At 43.1% G+C, this 13,118-nt stretch overlaps 1 protein-coding gene across 1 annotated transcript in view; it reads right to left on the bottom strand.

Annotated features, from left to right (window-relative positions):
• Positions 1 to 13,118, bottom strand: part of nup188 (nucleoporin 188) — a 41,902-nt gene that overhangs the window by 16,770 nt on the left and 12,014 nt on the right. Inside the window, exons 11-25 of the mRNA XM_062056834.1 lie at positions 8,901 to 9,101; positions 5,859 to 5,939; positions 5,701 to 5,793; positions 5,514 to 5,633; positions 5,323 to 5,449; positions 4,061 to 4,219; positions 3,453 to 3,579; positions 3,291 to 3,378; positions 3,143 to 3,219; positions 2,962 to 3,076; positions 2,757 to 2,877; positions 801 to 867; positions 615 to 740; positions 311 to 551; positions 27 to 233 (exon numbers count right to left, since the gene is read on the bottom strand). Coding sequence (XP_061912818.1) covers positions 27 to 233; positions 311 to 551; positions 615 to 740; positions 801 to 867; positions 2,757 to 2,877; positions 2,962 to 3,076; positions 3,143 to 3,219; positions 3,291 to 3,378; positions 3,453 to 3,579; positions 4,061 to 4,219; positions 5,323 to 5,449; positions 5,514 to 5,633; positions 5,701 to 5,793; positions 5,859 to 5,939; positions 8,901 to 9,101 — 1,950 coding nt within the window. The remainder of the gene's footprint in view (positions 1 to 26; positions 234 to 310; positions 552 to 614; positions 741 to 800; positions 868 to 2,756; positions 2,878 to 2,961; positions 3,077 to 3,142; positions 3,220 to 3,290; positions 3,379 to 3,452; positions 3,580 to 4,060; positions 4,220 to 5,322; positions 5,450 to 5,513; positions 5,634 to 5,700; positions 5,794 to 5,858; positions 5,940 to 8,900; positions 9,102 to 13,118) is intronic.

The following is a 13,118-nucleotide window of genomic DNA, read 5'->3' as shown; positions in this document are numbered from 1 at the left end:
GGGGGTTTAATCGCCACAGCGCTCACCTTTGACCCCTCGTTGCCATCCTTCACTTCCAGGTTAAGGAAAAGCTCGATGAGGCCCGGCTGAGTTTCCACGGCAACAGTCAGGAACTCCAAGATCATGACTTTGATTCTCATGTCTTCTGTCTTGCTCTGCAGACGAGTGAGGAAGGCGTCGCGGATGGCGGCTGCGTCGTTGCCGAGGCAGGCGTACACGGACATAGGGGCGACCTGGTAGTGGGAGATCGAGGGTGAGAAATCACGCATACATGGGAGGACAAAAAACCCGGCGGCTGCCGCAGGGTTACCGTGGCTAGGCGCTTGAGAAGCTGGATGGCGAGGCGTGGCAGCGCTGGGTCGTGCTTGTGGTAGATGTACTTGGCCAGGACCACCACCAGGTTGTTGCCGTGACCGCCGTGCTGCGTCAGGGCTTGCTCCAGGGGGGACACCGCGTCAGAGGGCGGCTTCAGGCGGATTGCATTGTTGGTGACCGAGAAGGCCAGCTTGACCGTCTGGATGAGGATATGACCCGGACCCTCAGAGCCGCCGCTGAGTACATAGATTCAATGAGCACCAAAGTCAGAAACACATGTTGCCGAAGGAGTTGCTCACCTGCTGGGCTGAGCGGCGAGAACAACGTCTATTTTGTCCACGCCGACCCCCATGATGTTGACCACGGCCTGCCCCGCCTCGGTGTTGGCCAGGCTGTAGATGCAGAGTGACTGTAGGGTGGGAGTGCTGCAAGAAAGGCCTTCACATTAGGAAACACATTCACACACACAAAATAGAAGTGCATACCTGCCATGATCTTCTCCCTCTGGACTCAAATTAAGAATGGCGTGGATGAGCTCCAAAATGAGACAACCTGCAGTAACATCGATTTTGGTTCACAATGATGGCAAGGAATGTGTCTCGGGCTACACAAGGGGTGTCCAGACTTTTTCTAGTGAGCGCCGCATACAGAACAATTGAATGATACATTTTGTACACTAGAGTAAGGCTGGATGATTATTTTGAGTGACATTTAAATCACGATTATTTATTAATTTGAAAACATGAGTATTTATTGGACCACCAAAACAAATATAATTTAAAATAGAAAACAATATAAATTTGTAATGAATAAACAATAATAGTAGCAACAATTAATTAAAAACAGCAATAGCAATTAAAAAAATAAGAGAATTCTGTTTAATTTTTTTCATATTTTAACTATTTTTATTATCATAGTTAGTGTGCTTTTTGTGTCATTAAAATAAAATATAATAAAATGTTTGTTAGTTAAAAGGCAATATCCTCACATTTATTGGTGCAATTGTTCTCTGGACAATTTTGACCAGTATTAAGTCAAAGCAAAAATATTTTGTAAGTTTAACAATAAGTACATTATGCCTCTGTAAGATCATTTCTTGAAACCTTTATTTTGTTTGTGCAGTCAGACCACACACAGTGCTGTTACTATGAAGGGGGAAAGTGTGCTGCTGTTCTGAGCTTGAGGAGTATGGAGGCTACTTGAGGCTGTTGAAGAACAGAGATAGACTCAAGTTGTAACTTCTGTTCTGTTTGTACGTTGATCTTATATTGATGATGACGTTCACAACAACACAAGCAGATGAAATAAGTTGTGGGTGTGTTTATTGTTATAGCTAGCCTTAGCTTTGTAGTTTAGTCTGTGTTTAAAGTTACCGTCTTGACAATGTTTAGTGCAGGACAGGGCGGCGTAGTGTTTCAAGAATGAATGAGTGGTCCCGGACACATTTTTTTCCCAAACAAATGTTCTTTCTCCTCAGAAAGACAGCATTTCACTCACATTCATGTCCATTTCTGTGATATTCTGCGTTTAACAGCGGATTCCATTTTATTGGCCAATTCGGTTATTTTGTCTGCGGTTACGTTAACGCAGAAAGCATATGGCCTTATTTTTTTGTTGAGTTTAGTCATTATTAATAAGGCATAGTAGCGCCGTGTCAAATAAAAAGTAGCAAACATGGTGAGATCCAAACTTCTACAAGACGTGGTCTGTTTCCACTCATACACTCATTCATCCATTTACCAGCTCAGGAATTTGCATGTACTTTGCATAGCACATAAATCTTTTAATTAATCGATAACATTTTCATGATTGTTAAAGACAAAATCGAGAATCAAATTCGATTGAATGTCCAGCTCCACAATAAATATACTGAAAACAATACAATGTAGATCAATATATGCTAAACTAAATGAACAAAACACCCACTTGTTAGCTTTGTGTTAGAGCAACAAAGCACATCACTGTAATATCTAATCCAACCCTCTGTAATTATTATTATATTATTGAATTTCTTATTAATATTTTTTACTATTATTTCGCTAACTAAAACTTATTTAGGCGCTTTAGCATACAAAAACTTATATCTTGCAAGAAATCGAAGACCACAGTACAGTAAGACGCACAAGTACACAAATATATGCACCTTCTTGCTTTTTTATCCTGCACTACCATGAGGTTATGTAACGAAATTTCGTTCTTATCTGTACTGTAAAGTTCAAATTTGAATGACAATAAAAAGGAAGTCTAAGTCTAAGTTGTCGGCCATTTTGGTTTGGGGTCCCAATATTGGGGGTGATTCACGGCAATTACATTTTTTTAAATGTATGTGATGTTCTAATACAGGACGTGTTTATTTTGTCTGTAGAATGTATCTCGGGCCAATAAAAAAAAATAAAATACTTTGGACACCCCTTTGCTACCAATCAATCGGTGGAACTCACCGATCCTCTCCCTGACCCCGTACGTGTTGTAGCGCCACTTATGGTATGTGGGCAGCATCTCCTTTAAGACCAGCAGCACGCAGGGAATCAAACCTTTGTTCTGAGTGCTGCCCAGCTGACCCTAATGGCACCAAAAGTCATTAATGGCCATGAACATTTGATGTGCATCTCATCAACAACAACAACAACAAAAAGTACGACGCACCTTGACCAGAGTCGTGACAAGCTTGAGGAAGGCCATGGTCACGGCGTACTCCCCCCTGGGCTGCTCAATCTGGACCAGCAGGTTGCCATAGTTACCCGCTTTCATGCCCTCCGCACTGAATAGCAAACAGGCTGGTTAGCGTCTAATAAACAAACAACAGGAGAGCGAGCACACCGGTCACCTGATACACTGGGCCATGCTGGTCAGAGGGTTGGAGGCGAAGGGGAGGAAGCCTGTGCGCTGCAGACTGGACCACACCTGAAATAGCAGAGTCAGCAGTGAGGATGATTCCTCGACAGACCACTCGACATCCGAAAGCGTGCCCGCACCTTCCCGGGCATCCTGGCGGCCAGGACAGACAGGCAGTTGATGCATGACGCGATCACGTCCACTGGCGGGTTGATGACCGAAGTTAACCTGCCAAAAAAAATAAAATAAACATAAACAGGGAGCTTATCACGGATGCTGTGTGTGTGCTGGTGTGTGTTTACCTCTGCAGCAACATGTATATGCGTGAGGTGAGAGGCAACAGCCAGTCGGACACGGTCCAGTCTGTGCTGATGATCTTGTGCATAAGGTCCAGGATGGGCTTGACACGTGCACAGTGAGCTAGGACATCTTCATGCGGAAAGATGGCCACACTGTCACCATTTTGTCGGAGATAACTACAGTGGAACCTCCATTTACGAACCCCTTTACAAACTTTTCCATTAAAGAGCCACAGGCCGAATAAAAATGTGCTTTTTAAGAAACGAACAAGCTATATGTGGTTTGAAACATTCAGGAAGTATCCACAGCATTATGGACACTGCCCCCGCCCTCACGCTCATTATGGTTTTTTTGTAAACAGTACTATATAGCTTCATATTTAAAGTGTACAAATGTACTAAAATATGGATTTTTGTCAAGGTTGTTATCCTTTATTCATATTTACATTGTTTTTTATGGAGAAATTTGCTTTAATATATGAACTTTTCTATTTATGGACCCTGTTCAAGAACCAATTACCTTTGTAAATTGAGGTTACACTGTACAACACATCCAATGACAGAAACAAGAAACAGTTGTACATGCAGTACAATTTTGAGCTGAGGTTTACCTGCAGTAGAAACAACATGGAGCAGCATCTCCACTTCACATGTAAACAAAGTCCAGGAGCTGTACGAGTGGTCCCAGCGCACCACGTAGCCTTGTTCGCCGCCAATCATCACCTGGCCCAGAGTTCCTTGCGGCATCCATAGGTTGGTCTGGCCTGTGCCTTTAAGAGGAGACAAAATCAGCTCTAGCACACGACTCCATGGGAAAAATGACGGTCTTAATTAAGGGTGTCCAAACGCTTTCCAATGTGGGCCGCACACTGAAAGATCAAAGCATTCAGGGCCCGTTATGATATTTGGCATTTTTCAAACCCTTGCGACATATGGACTTTTTTTGTTGCTTTTAGGGCTCTCCTTAAGTTTTGTCCCGGAAGGGTCCCAGTCATAGAAATTTTCAAAATAATATTTTTTTTTTTTTAATCGCCTAAATCTTTAGATCAACTTCAGATCTGTCGATTTTATTTTAATTTTTTAAAATCTTTTATGCTCTTTGGGTCAAAGAAAATCCTGTTTTTTGTGGCAAAAACACAATATATGCAATATCCCTCCCCCCAAAATGTTTCAAAGTGAAATATTTGATGTGAAGTAATTGGAGCCTTAAATGGGTCAACAATTCATAACATTGATTGTGATTTATGATTTTTTTTATTTATTAAAAACAGTTTTTAAAAATAAAACTCCCACTTAAATGTTCGGGGATGCAAAGGGGCCTCACTCATTAAAGTGTTAAAAATAAGTCTTATATAATTATTACATATGTTTTTACTTTCAATGCTTAAACCTCTACATCAATTTTAGATATATCCTTCGATTTTATGTTTCTTTTTTTTTTTTTTTATATGTTTTTTTAATTATTTATTTGATGCCATTTTTGTCATTGAAAACCTTTTTTTTCCCAAATGGTAAACACACAAAACACAGTATTTTCCACAAAAATATTTCAAAGTGGAATATTTGATGTGAGACTTTAAAAGGTCAATATTTCATAACATTGATTTTGATTCATTATTTTTTGAGCCATGACAGGATTAAAGAAAAAAAAGGGTCTGCATGGCAGTTTTATGTTTTTACAGTCAACATTACAACTTTTTCTCGTTACATTTCCCCTGTATGCCATTTTGATACACTTCTTTATAATTTTCTTTTGTAATATTTCTAGGATGTCCCGTGGACCGTTAAAAGAAATCAGCTCTGGGCCGCAAATTGCACTTTGGACACCTCTGATCTAAATTTGAATGAACAGGAAGGTTAAAAAAATACAAACCAAGCGGGTAAAGACGTTTTGGAGTCTGCCTTCTCCACAATGTCTCATCTTCCTTGGCGATGATGTCATTAGGTTTATGTTTGTAAGCTTGGGTGTAGAAGGACATCTTATCCAAAAAGTTGTACACCTGTCACACAGAAGTTCATTAAAAAGCTAGTTGGAGCCTCTTCCACACGCTGGTGGGGCACTACCTTTTTAACGGTGGACTTGTTAGACAGAAGCGCGGTGAGGAGCTGCAAAAGAGGTCCAATCTTATGAGGGAACATTCCCACGGCGCTGTCCAGGATCACTCCCAATCCCATGTTTGGCTTCTGTCACAACATTCAAAAACAAGTGATGAACTATTACCGGGGCGTTCTCGCACTAGTTGCGTCTCACCATCTCCCAGAAGACTTCGGCCAGACTGGGAGCGGAGAGGACCTCGCAGGCGGCGTCGATCAGGTAGGAGTTCTGAGCCCCGGCGCTGCCAGTCTGGTAGGGATGAATGGTTAAAGATGGGAGAAGGAACATTGTTGGCAAGCCTGTGTGACACGTACCTGAAGGCTTTCCTCTTCAAACGATGTGATGACGAATGACAGGAGGCCGTAAACACACATCTTGGCTGTGCTTGCTGTGCACTGCCATGAAAAAACAGATTTAATTCAACCACTGTATAAATGCTGCACCTGAAAAAAAAAGTTTTCTTACTTAGAATTGTCCAGCAGGATTTTTGGCCTTTAAAATGAAACAAAAATCGCACTATTTTTATGGGATGGTTTGTTTTAAGCTTCTTGATTCTGATCATTAATACATAAGTTCAGCCATGTATTGAGTGTATAATGTTCAATGTATTTATGGTGAGAGCTATTGACAGTTAACATCACATTATTTAAAATTGTTCCTTATGCTCCTTATTAAGATCAAAACAAAGTCAATAGTGAACAATAACTGCAAAAAGCAGAAACTATCTACTACTCAATTAAAGGCCTACTGAAATGATTTTTTTTTATTTAAACAGGGATAGCAGATCTATTCTATGTGTCATACTTGATCATTTCGCGATATTGCCATATTTTTGCTGAAAGGATTTAGTATAGAACAACGACGATAAAGATTGCAACTTTTGGTATCTGATAAAAAAAAGGCTTGCACCTACCGGAAGTAGCGTGACGTAGTCAGTTGAACATATACGCAAAGTTCCCTATTGTTTACAATGATGGCCGCATGAAGTGAGAGAGATTCGGACCGAGAAAGCGACAATTTCCCCATTAATTTGAGCGAGGATGAAAGATTTGTGGATGAGTAAAGTGCAAGTGAAGGACTAGTGGGGAGTTGAAGCTATTCAGATAGGGAAGATGCTGTGAGAGCCGGGGGTGACCTGATATTCAGCTGGGAATGACTACAACAGTAAATAAACACAAGACATATATATACTCTATTAGCCACAACACAACCAGGCTTATATTTAATATGCCACAAATTAATCCTGCATAAAAACACCTGCGTGTTTGTTATGCTAGCTCCTAGCTCCTCTGCTAGCTCCTAGCTCCATAGAACACGCCAATACAATTCAAACACCTGATCAACACACACAATCACTCAGCCCAAAAGACCGTTTACCTAACCCAAGGTTCATAAAGCTGATATATTTTTAAAAAGTTACGTACGTGACGCGCACATACGGTCAAGTTATCGAATGTTTAGCAGCCAAGGCTGCATACTCACGGTACCTGATATTCAGCTGGGAATGACTACAACAGTAAATAAACACAAGACATATATATACTCTATTAGCCACAACACAACCAGGCTTATATTTAATATGCCACAAATTAATCCTGCATAATAACACCTGCGTGTTTGTTATGCTAGCTCCTAGCTCCTCTGCTAGCTCCTAGCTCCATAGAACACGCCAATACAATTCAAACACCTGATCAACACACACAATCACTCAGCCCAAAAGACCGTTCACCTAACCCAAGGTTCATAAAGCTTATATATTTTTAAAAAGTTACGTACGTGACGCGCACGTACAGAACGGTACGTGTTATGCTAGCTCCTAGCTCCTCTGCTAGCTCCTAGCTCCATAGAACACGCCAATACAATTCAAACACATGATCAACACACACAATCACTCAGCCCAAAAGACCGTTCACCTAACCCAAGGTTCATAAAGCTTATATATTTTTTAAAAAGTTACGTACATACGCAAAAAAAAGCCAAAGCTGCATACTCACAGTAGCACATCTGCGTCTTTGTCATCCAAATCAAAGTAATCCTGGTAAGAGTCTGTGTTGTCCCAGTTCTCTACAGGCGTCTGTGTATCCAAGTCAAAAGTTCTCCTGGTTAGAGTCTCTGTTATCCGAGTTCTTCCATCTTGACTGCATCTTTCGGGAATGTAAACAAAGAAGCGCCGGCTGTGTACTGTTGTGGCTGACTACGTTCGAAAAATACGTCCATTTCGCACCGACAACTTTCTTCTTTGCTTGCTCGGCTTCCTTCTCCATAATGCAATGAACATGATTGAAACAGATTCACGAACACAGATGTCCAGAATACTGTGGAATTATGAAATGAAAACAGAGCTTTTTCGTATTGGCTTCAATGTGGAAGGCATACCCGTGTTCGCCGGTCTACGTCACGCGCATACGTCATCCTCAGAGGCGTTTCGAACCGGAAGTTTAGCGGCAAATTTAAAATGTCACTTTATAAGTTAACCCGGCCGTATTGGCATGTGTTATAATGTTAAGATTTCATCATTGATATATAAACTATCAGACTGCGTGGTCGGTAGTAGTGGGTTTCAGTAGGCCTTTAAGTCATTTGGTTTTTTGCCCTTGAAGTTCTCCTGTGTCCTCGGAATTAATCAGTTTGTAACAACCAAAAATGATTTTGAAAAAAATTACCATATCACCTTAATCACTCAAATATCCCTCATATACTCATATCAATACCACCAATTTATGAATGGATCCGGCTTCCTCTTACGTGTCGTGTACTGACTGTGACAATGCTGACGCACCAATAGAACAGTTGTTACATTATCCTCACTCTATTAGTTAATATTGGCTTCCATCTATACTTCTTAGTGTTTACTACACACTTAATTATTGGGAGATGTTTAAAGCTAACTTAGCGGTTAGCTTAACTATTAGCATGCCTGCTACTGGCTTGCTCTCGGTGTCCAAAACATTTAGCCTCGTCCTCCAGTGATAAACGTACCTGATAATGATTAGCTGTGCCACACTGTATGGAGACACACAATTAGTTGCTAGCCACTATTCAGCAGGGTGACTACAAATAAAAAAAGTGTCCACCAGATCAGATCAGCGTTTGTAATTGAAACCGATCGATCAGCACATCCTTTTATTTATCTATATTAGTATTAATAAGAAATATATTTAATGCAATTGCTACTCCTGCGAGGTGATGAATGATAACAAGTGCACTAAGTCCTTGTTTAAAAAGGGCGATGTTGGTTTGTAATGCAGCCACTGAATTTTTTTTATGGTCACTATTTAGAAATGAGCTTGCAAGTGAATCATGTTTAGTATTTTCGGGCAGCCTTACATAAGACACAGGCATTTACGCAGCCTTACGTTGTTCCCTGAGACTCCGAGGCCTTTCAGCATGGTGGACAGGTATTTAAAGACCTCCAGCTGCAAGGCGGTGCTGCCGATCCTCCTAATGCCTGGGTTGGATTCTTCCGGTCTCAGCGTGTGCCTCAGCAGGACCCAGGCCAGCAGGACTGGGCCGTGATGAGGGAGGTCCCCAAAGGTCAACAGCAGTTGGTCCATTTCCTGGGAGGGACAGAAAAAAAAGGTGGCCGCATTTTCAGGTACACCTGTACTCGGACTTGATAATTATTTAAAATTTCCATTTCAAATTTGGCTTCTCCAATCATTAAAAAATATATAAATCGTACAAAAACGAGTAATGGTCTGCGCAATATGCAAGCAAATTTCTGAGCTTGTAACAGTGAAACGGTTGAGTGAGCATTTGAGTGAATACCAGACCACGTCTAGGAACTAGAAGTTTGGGGATCTAATAGTACTATTAGGTAATAGATTACGTAACCGTAATAGATCTGGCTAATAAAACGGAATCCACTGTTTAACGCGCAATAGCAACAATATTTACATAAAAGTGACTGAAATGTTGTCATAGTGAGGAAAAGGAACATTTGTTTGGGAAAAAAATGTGCCTGGTACCACTCATTCATCCCCAAAACACGTCCTGAACAAAACAATGCGGAGATGGCCACCTGAAACTGCAACTAAACCATGAAGCTTGAGCTAGCAAGCACAATGCATACATACACAAAACACATGTCATCTGCTTGCGTTGTTGTGAACGGCATTATTGATGTACGATCAATGTACAAACAGGACGGAGGTTGCAACTAAAAGGCTTTTGATTTTTTAATTTTTTTTTTTTAAACAGCCTCAAGTCGTCTCTACACTAGTCAAGCTCAGAAGAGCAGCCCACTTCCCTTCTTCACAATAGGAACGGTGTGCGCAACATCCAGTCTGACTGCACAAAAAAAATTAAGATTTCCCAAAAGTACTTTACAAAACATAATGTACTTAAAGCAAGTATTGAAAATTTTACAAAAAATATTATGCTTTAAGTTAAGGGTTTCCCCTTAATGTAATTGAATGCGGTGCGTCGCCACACCATGGAAATAAGGGCTTTTTTTTAAAACTTGAAAACGAATTAAAGTAATATATTATAGCCCCCAGAAAAAAATCAAAGTCCGACGCTATTTTTAACTTTTATTGCCAATTTTATAAACAGCGGCACAATTCCGACAGGTTTTACCTCCCATGAAAACACGTTCGTCTCCTTGAGTCTTCGCTTCCCCACCGGACACACAACAACACTTCCTTATTCTCCGCCAATCACATTTCAGGAAGGGACGGTGTGTTTGTAAACATGGGAAAAACTGACATCAAATCCAAACCACACGAACATAAAACATTAACATTAGCTGGTCGTTACAGTATGAATTAATATGTATAGCCTATTATTGACAAGTGATGTACTGAAAACTCGACCACCAAAAAAAGACTGATTACCGAAAACCGTGCTACCGAAACCGGATGTAAACAAAACGCACGCCATTGTCTGGAATGTTGTCCACATGTCTGCGATGTTGACATGATTTTTGTATATATTGCAGATATATCCGCACGGACAGCTATCTACAAAATGTGCAAATATTAAGAGAACAGTAGCAGCTTTTAAAAACAAAGTCCAACTAGAGCAACAGCGCGAAGCAAGTGTGACATCATGCTGACTGCAGCCTCTTTAGTCAGGGTCATCGAGGGACAGAAGTAGTCTTAAAACGAGTACATTCTATAATAACACCAGAAAAAGATGCTAGATTTATATCTACTTGTTTTTAATTTAAAAAAGGTAATTTAAAGACTGCAAATACTTGAAAAAATCTCAACAAAAAGCAACAATTGAAAAAATGGCAAAACGATATTAAATATGTTATTACTAAAAAAACAGATTTGTTTTCAAATGTATGCATACATTTTTGGAGCATCTTTAAAGAAAATCATATGATCGTAGCAATTCAACCACGCCCCCACCACTACAGTTTAGGGGAAACCCTGTAAAATATTGGTTTAAAATTGTCTTAAGATGTATCACACCAATAAATGTAAGGACTTTTGTATTTTATTAAGTTGTATTCATGACACGAACAGCACAACCTCATCCATCCATCTTCTTCCACTTATCCGAGGTCGGATCGCGGGGGCAGCAGCCTAAGCAGGGAAGCCCAGACTTCCCTCTCCCCAGCCACGTCGTCCAGCTCTTCCCGGGGGATCCCGAGGCGTTCCCAGGCCAGCCGGGAGACATAGTCTTCCCAACGTGTCCTGGGTCTTCCCCGTGGCCTCCTACCGGTCGGACGTGCCCTAAACACCTCCCTAGGGAGGCGTTCGGGTGGCATCCTGACCAGATGCCCGAACCACCTCATCTGGCTCCTCTCGATGTGGAGGAGCAGCGGCTTTACTTTGAGTCCCTCCCGGATGGCAGAGCTTCTCACCCTATCTCTAAGGGAGAGCCCCGCCACCCGGCGGAGGAAACTCATTTCGGCCGCTTGTACCCGTGATCTTGTCCTTTCGGTCATAACCCAAAGCTCATGACCAGAGGTGAGGACGGGAACGTAGATTGACCGGTAAATTGAGAGCTTTGCCTTCCGGCTCAGCTCCTTCTTCACCACAACGGATCGATACAGCGTCCGCATTACTGAAGACGCCGCACCGATCCGCCTGTCGATCTCACGATCTACTCTTCCCTCACTCGTGAACAAGACTCCGAGGTACTTGAACTCCTCCACTTGGGGCAGGGTCTCCTCCGCAACCCGGCGATGGCACTCGGCCCTTTTCCGGGCGAGAACCATGGACTCGGACTTGGAGGTGCTGATTCTCATCCCAGTCACTTCACACTCAGCTGCGAACCGATCCAGTGAGAGCTGAAGATCCTGGCCAGATGAAGCCATCAGGACCACATCATCTGCAAAAAGCAGAGACCTAATCCTGCAGCCACCAAACCAGATCCCCTCAACGCCCTGACTGCGCCTAGAAATTCTGTCCATAAAAGTTATGAACAGAATCTGTGACAAAGGGCAGCCTTGGCGGAGTCTAGCCCTCACTGGAAACGTGTCCGACTTACTGCCGGCAATGCGGACCAAGCTCTGACACTGATCATACAGGGAGCGGAACGTCACAATCAGACAGTCCGATACCCCATACTCTCTGAGCACTCCCCACAGGACTTCCCGAGGGACACGGTCGAATGCCTTCTCCAAGTCCACAAAGCACATGTAGACTGGTTGGGCAAACTCCCATGCACCCTCAAGGACCCTGCCGAGAGTATAGAGCTGGTCCACAGTTCCACGACCAGGACGAAAACCACACTGTTCCTCCTGAATCCGAGGTTCGACTATCCGGCGTAGCCTCCTCTCCAGTACACCCGAATAGACCTTACCGGGAAGGCTGAGGAGTGTGATCCCACAATAGTTGGAACACACCCTCCGGTTCCCCTTCTTAAAGAGAGGAACCACCACCCCGGTCTGCCAATCCAGAGGTACCGTCCCCGATGTCCACGCGATGCTGCAGAGTCTTGTCAACCAAGACAGCCCCACAGCATCCAGAGCCTTAAGGAACTCCGGGCGGATCTCATCCACCCCCGGGGCCTTGCCACCGAGGAGCTTTTTAACTACCTCAGCAACCTCAGCCCCAGAAATAGGAGAGCCCACCACAGATTCCCCAGGCACTGCTTCCTCATAGGAAGACGTGTTGGTGGGATTGAGGAGGTCTTCGAAGTATTCCCTCCACCGATCCACAACATCCGCAGTCGAGGTCAGCAGAACACCATCCTCACCATACACGGTGTTGATAGTGCACTGCTTCCCCTTCCTGAGGCGGCGGAGGGTGGTCCAGAATCGCTTCGAAGCCGTCCGGAAGTCGTTTTCCATGGCTTCCCCGAACTCCTCCCATGTCCGAGTTTTTTCCCCCGCGACCGCTGAAGCCGCACACCGCTTGGCCTGTCGGTACCTGTCCGCTGCCTCAGGAGTCCTATGAGCCAAAAGAACCCGATAGGACTCCTTCTTCAGCTTGACGGCATCCCTCACTGCCGGTGTCCACCAACGGGTTCTAGGATTACCGCCACGACAGGCACCAACTACCTTGCGGCCACAGCTCCAATCAGCCGCCTCGACAATAGAGGCGCGGAACATGGTCCATTCGGACGCATGTCCAGCACCTCCCTAGTGACATGTTCAAAGTTCTTCCGGAGGTGGG

The sequence above is a fragment of the Entelurus aequoreus genome, linkage group LG08, assembly GCF_033978785.1.
Source record: "Entelurus aequoreus isolate RoL-2023_Sb linkage group LG08, RoL_Eaeq_v1.1, whole genome shotgun sequence".
Taxonomy (NCBI): Eukaryota; Metazoa; Chordata; class Actinopteri; order Syngnathiformes; family Syngnathidae; genus Entelurus; species Entelurus aequoreus.
The sequence above is the reverse complement of the archived record's forward strand: the minus strand, read 5'-3'. Positions and strand labels throughout refer to the sequence as shown.